This window comes from Henckelia pumila, unplaced genomic scaffold, assembly GCF_033568475.1.
Source record: "Henckelia pumila isolate YLH828 unplaced genomic scaffold, ASM3356847v2 CTG_461:::fragment_3, whole genome shotgun sequence".
In the NCBI taxonomy this organism is placed as follows: domain Eukaryota; kingdom Viridiplantae; phylum Streptophyta; class Magnoliopsida; order Lamiales; family Gesneriaceae; genus Henckelia; species Henckelia pumila.
Window position 1 is genome coordinate 8846542 of NW_027331831.1, and position 14891 is coordinate 8861432.

Genomic DNA, 14891 nt, shown 5'->3' on the forward strand with positions numbered 1-14891 from the left:
TATGAGAAATCAACTTCTTAGTTTTCGGCTTCCACTTCAATGTTTTACAATATCTTGTGGATTGATAACTCAAACCACACCCAGAAAAATCTTGGAACATATCCAGATTTCGTTATAGCTACACACCATGTCTATCAGTATTTGCCAACTCTAATTACAATATCGTCACGTCGTGAGACCTGATCCGGCCACAAATCGCAAAACCAACAGTACAAGATCCAGAAAATGTTCGATTTACTCGAGTTAGTCAGTGTTTGTAGAACTTTTAGAAAGCGTTTCTCAGTTTTTCATACATATGACTCATGTTTCTATATTCGACACTCTATAAGACAATCGCAGAACAAAAAATTCAATAAATAAAGAATTAAACTAGAAATCACATCTTCCTCTGTACTGAGTGTGAACTATATCATTCCAATATCGCATAAAGTTACTATTCAAGAAATTAATTAGCAGGCAAAGGGTGTCCTGTTTTGACACACAGGGGGGGGTCTCCCTCACATGGAGAATGAGTGGCCAATAATCAATTTAACAAAAAGGCAAAAGCTAAAAAGCACTTCACAGCTTCAGAAGGACCATGTTAAAAATTTGTGGATTGGATTCCCATCAATCAATGACTGCACATTTGACAAATTTTGCATGAAACTTGAATGCACCTCAGATCTGATTCTCAGAACTAGAGAAAGTTAAAAGCCCTTTTGTCTTTACTCCTCAACTATCCCTTAAACTAACACAGTGCCATGTAATCATCCCTTCACATGTGATCAGGGGCGGACTCAGGATTCTTATCTTCGCGATAGGTTTCTGTCCCTGGGAGGATTAATAGTATAATGACTTGATTACAGTCATGCGTTTTGTTATAAGATGCGCGACAAATATCTGATCAGTACTGTGCGAGTTATCGGAAGGATGTTTACGATCGAGTTGGAAGGGATCCAAGGAGCCATAAATGCAAACAACCAACCCTTTATTTATGACAACATGGAGGTGGCACAGGCTCAGGGTTTGCCCACTTAGCCATAAATAAGATAATATGTCAAGATTCAATAAGAATTCAAGCCTCGCTCCATGGACATTTGCTGTAGCTAAATTAATGATGCATACATATGATCAATGTGTCGGCGTACGCAGACCGTAGTATGTGAGATGAATAATGTGATCCATTATAGCATATAAGTTGTCTCCATTTAACGTGCAGTAGGGTCAAGAGCAATCCAAGTTTCGTGTGAATGGGATCATATCCCTTCCCCCAATGAGCTTTTAGACATGAATCCATTGTATGAGCTTTTGGACATGAATCCATTGTCCCATAACAGAAGAAGATCAATATATTTTTAATATTCCCTGAATTTTCATGCAAAAAACATCTTGTGATACCCCTATCCCACATGAGAAAAATGAAGGATTTGAAATGAGTTTATTATGGACTACAATAAACTTTTATAACAACTTGAGTTAATCATTTTCGTAAAACGAGGACGGATACCTATAATTGCTATGTGGGCCCATTGTGCAGTTGCGCTTGCCCGGCGTGACACATCTCATATCAAGTTACTTTGTGGTGGATTTCAAATGAAACGAACCATACTCGAAGGAATTTTTTTTTTTATATTACATATATGCCCATACATATATACATCTATACTTAAAAATAGATTTTTATAAAATTTTATACATAATAAAAAAATGATTTCATGTCAAAACTTAAATACTCGAACATATTATAAATGCATGCGTAAATATTCAATAACGTAAGATGCGGAAAATAGTTTGATACAATCTCATAATCATTGAAACATAAAAGCGCGAAGGTCACGGGTGTGCTAGCTTGCCACGAATGCACAGAGGTCTTCACCACCAGTCGGGGCCACAACCTCCTGAATAACATAAATCTCACATGCACACCATTTAGATCTAGTGAGCCTAAAGGCCCAGCATGCTCTGCCTTTAATAACGAGTACTAATAAATAAAACCACATGTAAGCACATAACGTATATACAAAATAACCTGAGGATTCTAATGCATGCATGATCGTAAAATCGTATGCATAAACTGCGTCGTAATCTATATCATAACATAATACGTAACATAATACATAACATAAGTATTGACATGTCATAAACATAAAAATCATTTTCTGTGGGTCATATCAGTGAAGTGTAACCTAATTCGATTGATCAATCTAAATCAATCGTACGTGGTGGCGGCCTGTGGGGTGTACCCCTAACGCCCTATGCCACTTCACCTAACCTTTGGGGATCCATAGGCTCATAATCGTAAGTGGAAAGGTCATCAGGCCCGGTATCCCGACCTCCAGTCCCGTGTTTGTCACAAATCACTTCAACTTCCCAAAAATATTTTCTTTACATGCCCGTTATCTCATCGTAAAATACAGGCATTAATCATGAACTTAGAAATATCATTTTCTTAAAATTTTGCCCGTAAATATATATTTAATTCATTTTTCATAATAAAAATCATACTTATATGAAAATATACATATACATCAATTAAATATACATCAATTAAATATATATTTACAGACTATTTTGTTTGTCACTGGCTAGTTCGAGTTGCTGCCTCTTAACTAAAGCTCATAAACTTAGACTGACTCATTAACATTTATACTGGTTCAAAAATACTTATACTAGCTCAATCACACCTAAAATGACCCAATCAGACTTAGATTAACACAATAGTACTCAGTCCAACTTAGAACACAGCTCAACCAAATAATTAAATAACTTAGGCTCGTTAACATATTTAGCTCTATTATTGAATTAAACCTCCAATAAATATCTTAAGCCCAATAAGCTTGACTCAATAACTAAATCAATTCATTCAAGCCCAAATAACACTTTATCCCAAATAAACAACTAAGCTCAATAAATAAATTGAACAAAATAAACATTTTAGACTCAATAACTAAATTAAGCCCAATGAACATCTTAGGCCCAATAACAAAATTGACCCAATGAATAAACTAAACACTTAGACTCTTAAATAAATTACACGGCCCAACATAAAAGAATCCGAAACCAAACCATAACATTGATCCTAATACACTTTACCCGACCCGGACAACCCACTCGTCCGAGCCTAGGGATGTAAACGAGCTGAGCCGAGCCGAACAGTACTAGGCTCGGGCTCGGCTCGTTAAGTATATGTCGTGGCTCAGGCTCGGGCTCGGCTCGGGTAGGGATGTAAACGAGCCGAGCCGAGCCGAGCCGAACAGTATTAAGCTCGGGCTCGGCTCGTTTGGTACCCGATCCCGAATCGAGCTTTTATCATAAAGCTCGGGCTCGGCTCGTTTACTACATATGTCGGCTCGGGCTCGGCTCATTTATCGTATTAAACGAGTCTGGCTCGAGTTTGGCTCGTTAAACGAGCTGGTTTTCAGGCTCGTTAGCTCGTTTAGCAGGTTCGTATTCTGACTCGTTAAGTGAGCTCGAGCTCGTTTTCGAACTTGTGAAGCTAGCCTAAATACAATACAATACATCTCTATAAATTAATTATAAACTAAAATTTAATTTTTCTTAAATAAAATAAAAATGAAAAACATAATTTTAAAAAAAAAAAACCGTCTCCAAAAAGTGACTTTTTGGTGTTAAAGAAAAAAGTTCTATAACTTCCATTTGAACACCAAACCGAGATTCCAAACCGATTTATCCCAAAATTCAAATAAACACATTGTCATTAATGTTAATCACATTTTCAAGTTCCTAGCTTAACTCGCCCAGAATTTCGAAAAACAATAAGCATCTTCGCAAACTTAAATAAATGATATAGTTTTGACATGTTTCAGCAGAAAATTCATATATAATCTATATGTTCATCAAATTAAGTTATTCCGACGCCAAATGGAAGACAAGACAAAGCACAACAAGTTTGTTTGTAGTGCACACTAAAATTCTGCATGAATCAAACTCATTCAACTCGATTAATAAACTACATGTAGACTGAACCTACTATTAAAGCATAAATCCGAAGCTAACACACTAAATGAGCCACCTAAACGAGCCGAGCTCGAGCTTTTTAGCTTATTAACGAACATGTTCGCGAGCTAACGAGCCGAACATCCTTAAGCTCAAGTTCGGCTCGTGAATATTGTCGAGCTCAAAATTAAGCTCGGGCTCGGCTCGATAAGCTTAACGAACGACCCCAAACGAGCTTTTTCACGAGCCGAGCTCCGAATAGCTCGCGAACAGTTCGGCTCGTTTACATCCCTATCCGAGCCCTGCCTGAGCTGCCCGCTAGATAGACCATCCTTACAACCATCCAACTGTTCACCTAGCCGACACTACTTCAAGACATCTTAAACCAAGACCCAAAGGGACCTAACCCAACCATCAACCAGTGAACAGCAACTAAGACCCAGCCATGACAGAAAAATCATCCACAATATATAAAAACGCGAATGATGCATGAGTTAAAATTTGAGTTACCATATCCACATACAAATGCAACAACACAATTTAATAATCAAAACAGTGAATATACTGATCTAAATGGTGTGAGAAAGGAATGGTATAACATGTCTTTGTGTTTAAAACGCACGAAAAACCTATACAGTTGCGATTGCGCATATTGGGACTCGGAAATCTCATAATTTTTGGAGAAGTTTTGCATCGCCGCCGCCAGACCGCCGTGTCGCCGCCGTCTTCTTCGATTTTCCGGCGACCTCCGGTGAGTTAACCATTTTTTATCGTCTCGACATGATAGATCCGAATATCCAAGTTTCGAGTCGTGATTCGAAATCGTTAAGGGATTTCAAATTCATACGAGATAAATGTCAATTGAGATCCATTCACCAAATCCAATACTTCCCTCCAAATCAAATCCATTATCCAACAGCTAGCTTAATGTTGTGGCTTTAAATCTTGTTTACTTCACCCTTTTTGCGAATGGAATTCGAGTGTATGAATCTGCTTATGATTGGTAATGGAGTTATTTCGTAAGAATTTTCGTCAAAATTAATATTTTGATTAGGTGGTTCGACTTTTTAGCTCTTATATATGGATGTTAATTTGTAGAGAGTATAGCGTTTAATCAATTGATGTAATTAGTTCTACGTGACATTTAGCAGAAGTTTTGATAAATGTTGATTTCATCACACAGAAATCAAAAGAATATTCACACACACACACACACACACTCTCTTATATTATACAATTTTTTTAAAAAAATCTAGCTACCAAATTTGAAAATCCATTTCAGCTTCGAAATGCATTTGCGGAAATTGTAATATTCACAAGTTCTTTAGCAAGGATCCAGTGACCTAAGGTGGCAATTCAACGTATTGTGGTGAATTTAATAAAAAGAAAAAAGTTGGTAAAAGATTTGTGGGGTTTTTTAAAATGAACTTAAAAGTGAATAATATTTGATTAAAAAATAAAAAATAATAAAAATTGAGAATAGCTTCCTACCCAAACACGGTAGACAGAAAATGACAGCCTCAAAGCATGTAGTGGACAGATCCATCGAGTATGAATTGGTACCACCGATACCTTGAATTTAACGTTGTCCCACTAGACACGAAGCACATGAAGTTTGTCGCCCAAGGCCAAAATAATGTGCTTTAGCATTCATTATGCTTAGGGAAAAACTTTAGTTAAGAATTTCATGACAATCTTGAGGCAGATTCTCCAAACAGGCTTAACTTTTTGTAGGGTAACGCCTTTAAATTGCTGAGTTCAAAACCAAGAACTTCAAATCCGTAACAAAAAGCCTAAGAAACACAAGTGATCCATCGAACCTCAGTAAAATTCAACACAAGAGTGACTGAATGATGAATCTAATTGTAAATATACTCAAACCATTTCAGCAAACACTGATCATACCGCGGATGACCAACAAACAATACACACAGCAAAATTGTCGCATCATGTACCTTGACCGGTAAAATCAATAATCAGAAGGTGAGATGACATCATCAATTTTGAGGATCATCTTGACAACTTGAGTGGCTAGGAGAATCTGCTGTTGTTTTCCGATGAGAGCCTCAAATACGTTTTGTTCTAGCATATCGTTTGTGCCAACATCGTTGCAGTCGATGCCACAGCAGTGGTTGTTCTCCTGCAGGAAGTATTTCGTAAATTACTTTGAACATAAATGACTCATTGACTAACTAGGGCGCGGGGGTGCTCAATCACCACTTAAGAAGAAAAAGAAAAACCCAATAGGCAATGGTCAAGATTACCTTGATTTGCTGAGATTTGACAGCTGATAATGTTTCTATAGGCTGTAGACCACTGTTTTCTGCCAGTGCCATGGGGATAGCATCTAATGCATCTGCAAATGCTCTTATGGCATACTGGAAAACCCAACATGTAAAGCTTCAGCTTCAAAGATGAAAGTAACGAGAAACAAAAAGATTAAATGCTAAATTCTGCGTCTCACCTGCTCAACTCCAGGGTATTTGTCAGCAGCAGCTTCCACAGCAATTGAACAAGAAATCTCGGCAGATCCACCACCATACACAATGGAATTGTTACGAATCAGATTCCGTGCAACACACAATGCATCATGAAGACTGCGTTTTGTTTCCTCTATCATCATCTTATTGCCTAATTCAGCATGAAGAACAAATGTATCATCTTGATTTCTGAACTAATACTGATTAAAAGTAGCGACTCTAAATATAGGTGAAAAACAATAACTGACACGACAGTATTGACATGATAGATACAGACCAGATGGCAAAAAATCAAGAAATGGATAAAAGAGGAATAAACAACGCACCACCACGGATAAATATGGTTACAGCCCTAGAATTTGCGCAGTGCTCAATGTAGATCATCCGATCTTTAGTGGTGCCAAACGATTTTTCTCGAACCAAACCAGCCTACCAGGCATAATCAATTTGAAGAAAAACGTAGAGAAATGAGATGCAACAGCTTGCAAACTGAGGAGCTAAAGGTACTGTACTGTCAAAATATAGAATAGAGAGACAGGTAGGAGAAAATACCATGCCCAGTTTCTCTGTTGTCAATTCCTGAAACCTTGGCACAATTCTTCCGCCTGCACCAAAGTCAAGAAACCTTGACAATTATGAATCACAAAATATGATAAAAATCAACTAAGAACTAGAAGAACTGCAAAACTGAAACAAACCTGTCGCTATGGCAATTAGTTCTAACTCTACACCACCGACCCATCTGACAGCAGGCAAATTTCTGTTCATTAATAAGTGGTTTGCCTCATCATCGAAACCCCATTGGCAAATGACCAAGGTAGCTCCAACATCCTGCAATACAGTGAGTTCCATCAAGGTAATGCATGCTTTATTTTCAGTTACACACTCCTCAACAAAATAAAAAGGAGAGGGAAGAAAAAATCCGGTAGTGTGTCCCCAGTCCTTAGAGGAGATGCAGGACAACACCTCTTTTTATTCTCTTCATAAACAAAAATAGTGAAATCCCAAACATTGGCTACTTCCAACGACCTCAACTCCACATATTTCATCAAACAATCCCAAAATTAACTGAATATAGTCAGGTTACCTTGCATTTTTTAACCATATCATCAAAATACTTTTGCTCTTGCTGACGTAATGTTTGGAATTTTTCCACACTGTCAATATCAACCTTATGCTTAGTCTTTGGCTTAGGAGGCTCAAAGGGGCAAGTCAAAATGGCAATTTTTGCATCTTCAATTTGTTTTGGCATCTGAGGGTGACTCATATCTTTGTCCACAATAATCCCATATATTAATTCAGTGTCCTCCAACTTTCCACCGACTTTCCCCTCCACTTTAATCAAGTCAAGATTGACATCCTTCCTCTCTAAATCTGCAACAGCAAGAACTGCTTTAACAGCAATCTCTGCCAAACTCCGCTTGCACCTATTCACACTGCAAAGCAAATTTGGAAATAATACAATATAAATAATGCAGATGAATCAGGTTCTTGAATAGCTACACTAGAAAATAAATGTAAATCAAGAGTTAAATTTCAAATACTCTACACCAGCCCCACCACCCGATAAAATGTCAAGTAAAGACAAAAAACAAAAGAAACAAAAACAAAATGCATACAAAATTATAAACTTAACCGTCTAAAAGGTTGCAATGACAAAAAAATTGGTGATACTGACGCAGAAGTGTTGATACCGAAATTGACTTTCAGGCTTGACAATGTATCGCACACGTGAAATTTCAATGAACTTGAAGTACACAAACATCAAAGAAATTTCAAAAAATTGTTAAAGACAACAGGGATCAAAGTGAAACACTAGTAAATTGTAAGATACACTAGAGCTCATAGATACCTGTATTTAATTACTAGAATGAATGTGAACGGACATAAAATACATCTAGGAACTCAAAACACTTTTTGCTTCAAGATTGATACTAATGTCAAGTATGTTCAGTAAAATTCCTGTCATACAGAGCTGTATCAAAGAGTTTGGAATATATGGACAAATAAACACCCGGAAAGCACAGATAACGTGGGATTGGAGGATGATGATGCGACAAAGCACCAAGAACACTATAAGATATGCTCATAAAGAAAATGATCCGACATTTGGCATAACAGATGGCACTTACATCTTGGAGGATAAAGTTGTCATACAAGTTTGAACAAGAGGTTCTACATCTGTCACACTGAATTCATATTTATGTGCTATATGCTCCAAATGTTCAAAAGCAATCCTCGAAGCCATTTCATATCCTTCCGCAATTCGTATAGGATGGATTCCGCGCTCCAATAGTTTCTCAGCTTGTTCTAGAAGGGAACCAGCCATGACCACAACTCCAGTTGTTCCGTCACCAATCTCATAGTCTTGACTTCGTGACAATTCAACCATCAGCTTAGCAATTTGATTATCAACGTCCATTTGCTCCAAGATTGTTGCACCATCATTAGCTACATCATACAGTAAAAAAAGTTAGCAACTTTTATGCAATAATTCTCAGTTCACATGGCATATTCAAAAACAAATCGTAGAATAATAAATCATTTCAATTTTAGCTTTTTCCTAATAGTAATAAGAGTGACTGGCATTCCTGCTTCCTTTCTGTCTACATTTCATATGGAAGGAGACACCCATTTAGTAACTACGTGTCGAATAAAACAAATAGATCTATAATATTTCTAGCTATAACACAGCAAAATAAAATAAATAAATAAAAAAAAACCAATCCAAGTGTAGTATCAAAAACTGAAATTGCTTTTGTGGAATAAAATAAGATTACTACTTGAATCATTTTTCTTAGCACATGGAAAGCATAGAGTACTCCGAGGGGCCCCAAATGCACAGCACGGTCGAAAAACCTCCCCTTAAACCCTAATCACAAAATGCCACGCCCTGATTTTTTATTTATTTTTATTTACACGCCAATAAATATCAATAAGTATTGAGTTAAAAACGTTGCACACATATTCACACTCGCTCATATGCAGCCTAAACCAATTCCCAGATCAATTTACTTCGTATTAAAAGTACTCACATGACAGAACAGTTCATCACCGAGCTCCACTAATCATCACACAGGAACACAGATAAAAATAATTTAAAATACAGTACGATCTAAAAACTCAAACTTTGCCAGTAACCAGAAAGAAATTTACTTAAAAATCGAACAAGTCATTACCAGTCCAAACATGGACACAATCTGACCAAACATCAACACGGGAACAGAAGACTTACTGATAGTGACGTCACCATCGGGACTCTGGAGCATCTTGTCCATGCCTTTGGGTCCGAGCGAGGTTCGTAGTATCCGAGCCACCGCTTTACCGGAGGCAATGTTCGATTTCTGCGCATCGAGGCCTCGCAACCTGGTCTTCTGCTCCTGCTCCCGCAGTATGATGAACGGCCGGCCAAATTCATCGAAAGCCAACGCCATTTTCGGGACGGATCTTTGAATTTGGAAATGTAAAGAGTGTGGAGGGAGCAAGTGAACTCCAGAAAGAAATGTGCCCTAGTCAGTGGCAGAATTGTAATTTCATAAGTAGGTATAGGTTCTCTCCAGTTCCAAGGTTCAGGTTTCTTCCAATTTGAGTCAAAATTGCTTGAACCAATAGTGAACTTGGGCTGCTTTGAGTCTAAGGTAGACGGACTCACCTAGTGGGCTGGACTGGGCTGGAATTTTTTATCAATGATTGTTCACATAAATAAGTTAATGCTTTAAGTTTAGTTTAACCCCTATAAAAATTCCTAGTTCCGTTTCTAAGGTAGTATGAATTGGATCCGAACGAGCCCAACTTTATGAATTTGGCAGGGTTTTCAGGTTTAAGCGATGAAATATTTGCATTATGTGAAAATAAATTTATATGTATAAATTGCTATTTTGGAGCTTCAAAGATGCTCAACCTTACCTCTTGAATTTAACGTTCAATTTCCATTTTGCAACTATATTATGGTAGTATTAGGAAAAGCTTTTAGTAAGCATTTTTCAGTTTTTTCTTAATAAAACTTTGAAATTTTGTTATTGAAAAGTTGAGAAGATTTTTTAGTTTTTTCTTAATAAAACTTTGAAATTTTGTTATTGAAAAGTTGAGAAGTGCTTACTAGAAGCTCTCTCAAATACTACATATATATCGCATTATTCAATTGTAGCTTCATCATTGTCGTTGCTTAGAAGTGCACGTTAGCGTTAGTTCATCTTCCTATCCTCTCCGGGGTTGCATGACCAAAAACTAAGGCTACACACGAGAGCATCCAAGCAGTTACGATTTTGGCGCAAGGATTTAATTGTTATGACATCTCAATATATATATATATATATATAGTTTTGATCATATGGGCAATTACGTGAGCAACAGCTGACGTGTCACCTTGGACATCCAATGAGTGATTGCTACGTAAGCTGTTGCTCACGTAGTTGTTCATGGTGGTTGCCCATGTGATCAAAACTATATATATATATATATAGAGAGAGAAAGAGTTTTGATGTCATGCATCCTAGAGATCCACGTGTACTCATGCCCAAACCAATTTCGATTACCTTGAAATTTTCACGATAGGGTCGTCTAAAAAATGTGAATCCAACGATGTATCATATGATACAAATTTCAATCTCGGTGGTCAGAAATTTGAAGATGATCGAAAATTAGGTGAAATATATATATATAACCAGACGCTATTATGCATATTTTTTTTAATGAATTGAAAAACCACAACCGCTATTTTTTAGTGTGTAATGGGTAAACTCTTGGAATAATGCAATAATCTGCAAACTACGCTATCCAGATAAACCGCACTAGACAAGTGTTGGGCGACATGTTAATTCAAGAAAGTGTTGGTAGGAGAAATCGAACTCTTGACCTCTAGTCAAGTCTCCATCTACCCTACTCCACCAACTAGAACATCCATTAAAGACGTTGTTATGCATATTCTTTTCAATAATTGGGGGAGATCATGTCGGAAATTAATATATAGTAAAAACATTTTGGAAAATCCGTCCTGCATGACGGGTGATTAGAGGTGTCAAAACAGGTCAGCGAAACGGGTTGGCCCATAACCCGTCGCAATCCACTATCAGGCGGGGCGGCCCACCTTTTAAGCAGGTTGAGAAAACACCAATCCAACCTACCTATTTTAAGTGGCGGGACGGGTCAACCCAGCAGGTCTACGTGTAATTTGACGGGTTTTGACGGGCCAACCCGCAACCCACCCCAACCCATCATTAGGTGTGGTGGGTCAGCCTACCTTTAAGACGGATTGAGAAATTGTCAACTCAACCCACCTATTGTGTATGACGGAACGAGCCAACCCGATATGCCTAATTCATTTTAACACCTCTACGGGTGATAATGATTATGGCATGTGAGAAATAGATAGTACATAACAATTATTTTATTATTATCTAATATTCGATATTAGAATTTTTAACTAGTACAAAGTAATATTTGAGTATCTGTTTCAAGCAGTAATTACCTGCAAAAACTAGCAGATCAGTAGACATATCAAAATAAGTTAGGCACATCGGGTTGGCCTGCTCCCGCCCTGCCTAACGGCTAACAGTGGGTTGTTGCATGTCGGTCTGCCCTAACCCACCAAATTATATTTAAGTCTACCGAGTTGGCTTGTCCTACCACCTAAAATAGGTGGGTTGGGTTGTTGTTTTTCAACTCACCTAAAAAGTGGGCTGGCTCGGCTCGCTGGCTCGTTTTGACACTTTTAAGAAAATGATATGATTTTGATCTTTGCACAAGATGCTTGTTTTGTGACACTTTTTTTCTAACCTAAACGAAGATTATAGAGATATTAGATGAAGTGCTGATAATTTATAGTTTATTTGACAACAAAATATCAAACTTGGAATAACGTCTGAGTTTGAGACCTAACTGCAACAATTTTCTTTCCCATTAAAATAATAATAAAAGGAAGTGGGAGAAAATTTTCGTGGTATATATTATTGTTTAAGGAATTTCTTTCCTAGCAAAGGGATTATGTACCAATAAGGATTCTTGATCACTTTATTTATTAATGAATATGTGCAATGTTATTTGCTGGTTCTCACGTCATAAAAAAAATGAAATGTTATTTATTTATCGATCAAAATAAGTTACAAAAAGATTTATTTGATGTGTTGTCTGTGTCCTATTATAATCCCTCTAAACATTCTCCAATTTCTCATGTAGAAACATAATTTACTAACTTTCATCCCAAAAAATCCCAACATGTTAAAAGATAATATTTTTCTAAGCTCCATCAAGTACCATTGACCTACAGCCTTTTAAAAATAACAATTGTTTAGCTATAAATATTTTATGGGGTTGGAATATATTCTAGATCAAATGTCCAATAAAGTACTTCAAAAAATTTCAACTTTAATGAATATGATCGGTCAACTTAGATGCAAATTCTTTCATCAAATTTTGCATACACTTACATTAAAGTTCGAATTAAATTTATTAAACTTTATGGAAAAAATTTAATCCTTGTGATGTGATGATATTAGTTTCCTAAAAAAACTTAATCCTAAAATCGTACTCTGTAAATTGTAATTGTTTTTAAAAATAATTTATATGAAAAATATCCGCGGCCAATTTCCTTTCACCTTCAACCATGCATGCATCCATACTACCCCACATAATAGGAACTAGCAATTGAGGCACATTCAACGTGTGTGCGACGTAATATATGAATATTATTTAATTTATGTATATATATGTATGAGATCAGTCATGTCCATATAATTGAGAAAAAAAAAAGAAGTGAATTGAAAAGTGGAGAAAAAATTAAAAAAAAGTTTAAATTGAAAATAATAAAAAGAATATGGGTGAGTGGAGGGGTATTTTTGGATTAAGAAAATTCAGACCAAAACACAAAAACAGTTTTTCTAAGGCTCTCAACTAGGGGTGATCACGGTGCGGTTTGACGATTTTTCATAAGAAATTCAAACCGAATTGCCAATTGCGGTTTGGTTTTATTATAATTTTTTTGTTGCGATTTTATATGTAAAATCGTTTTCGCGGTTTTCGGCGGTTTTAAGAGGTTGCGGTCAGTTCGCAGTTTTTTTAATGATAGGTAAAATGAAAAAAAAATAAAGTTATTCAAATTATTAGAATAATGAATGAAAACTATAATAAACAAAATAAAACTAAATAAAATAACAATCAAGCGACAAAATAAAGTTAATCAACTATAATATGTTTAGGCAAGTTGATGATTAATATTTGTATAGAGAAGTAGTAAATAGATTATGAAGAGAGAAAGAGGGAAAATTTTTTTGAAGAAGAGTTGGAAGAGAAGAGAGTGGAGGCGGCATAGAATCGAATCTATTGTATATAATGTATATACAATGTTCTATAAATAAAACCCTAGTTAAATACCATTATACACGGCGGTGCGGTGCGGGGCGGTTTGGGCCAAAAATTATAACCGAACCATAGCGGCGGGGCGATTTTTATTTTTTTTTTAAACCGCGGTTATTTCAAAAAATGAAATACGACGGTGCGGGGCGGTGCGGGGTGGTCGATTCGGGCGGTTTTTGAAAAAATGTGATCACCCCTACTCTCAACCTTAATAAAATAGTAAAGATTAATCCTTGTACAGTGAGGTTCTTCACACACACAATCAAACGTTTAACAACATATTTATTCATCGACTATATTTATCTGATGATTCTACGAATAAGTCATCTATCAGTCGAGTTCTTATTACGTACCCAAAAGGTAAAATAAGCAATCAACTGATTGACTTCTAACTACCCTAACGTTACCCCGAGATAAATTTAAAAATGATCATCATATGACTTGAAAATTTTCATGTTTAAATTAATGATGATCATTAAATCTAAGATGGGTGTAACATCTTATTAACACAGCAACACATGCACCCTTTTAGGCTTTTAGCCATCATGGTTTGGAGATGCAAATTTACGTCATTGGAGTGTTTTGCTGATGAGAAGGATGCAACAAAAGGAAGATTTTACACAAACGAGAGGAATTTAATAAACAAAAGAATCTAAGGACATGATTGGTACATTGAAAATAAACAAGGTAGAAATAAAATCAATTTAGGATAAAATAAGAATAAGAATGAAATGATGGTTATATTTCATTCCAATGATTGATACTGAAAAAAATAAAAAAAATGGAATGAAATTATTTTTAATAATCAAATCAAATGTTAACTACAAATAATAATAGTTATTCAAATGCAGCATCATCATTGTTGTTGTTATTGTTGTTGTTATTATTATTATTATTATTATTATTATTATTATAAAAATAATAATTATTGTTGATGTAGTAATTATTATAAATTATTATTTATTTTAACTAATCTAAACATATATTTTAATGATTATTAATATTATTTCATTATAATAATAACTATAATAATTTTATAATAAATATAATAATACTTTTATTAATACTTTTATAAATAATAATTAAATAAATAAATAAATCATAATACTGATAATTAATATTAAA

At 35.7% G+C, this 14891-nt stretch overlaps 1 protein-coding gene across 1 annotated transcript; it reads right to left on the minus strand.

Annotated features, from left to right (window-relative positions):
* Positions 1-5708: 5708 nt before the first annotated feature.
* Positions 5709-9944, minus strand: LOC140871568 (T-complex protein 1 subunit epsilon). The gene is made up of 9 exons (XM_073274131.1): positions 9652-9944; positions 8549-8867; positions 7504-7852; positions 7115-7247; positions 6969-7021; positions 6743-6845; positions 6401-6567; positions 6201-6314; positions 5709-6076 (listed from the first exon to the last, which is right to left on the minus strand). Exons 1-9 carry the CDS (start codon positions 9848-9850, stop codon positions 5906-5908), a joined length of 1608 nt encoding a protein of 535 aa, XP_073130232.1. The 5' UTR covers positions 9851-9944; the 3' UTR covers positions 5709-5905.
* Between the last annotated feature and the right edge of the window lie 4947 nt (positions 9945-14891).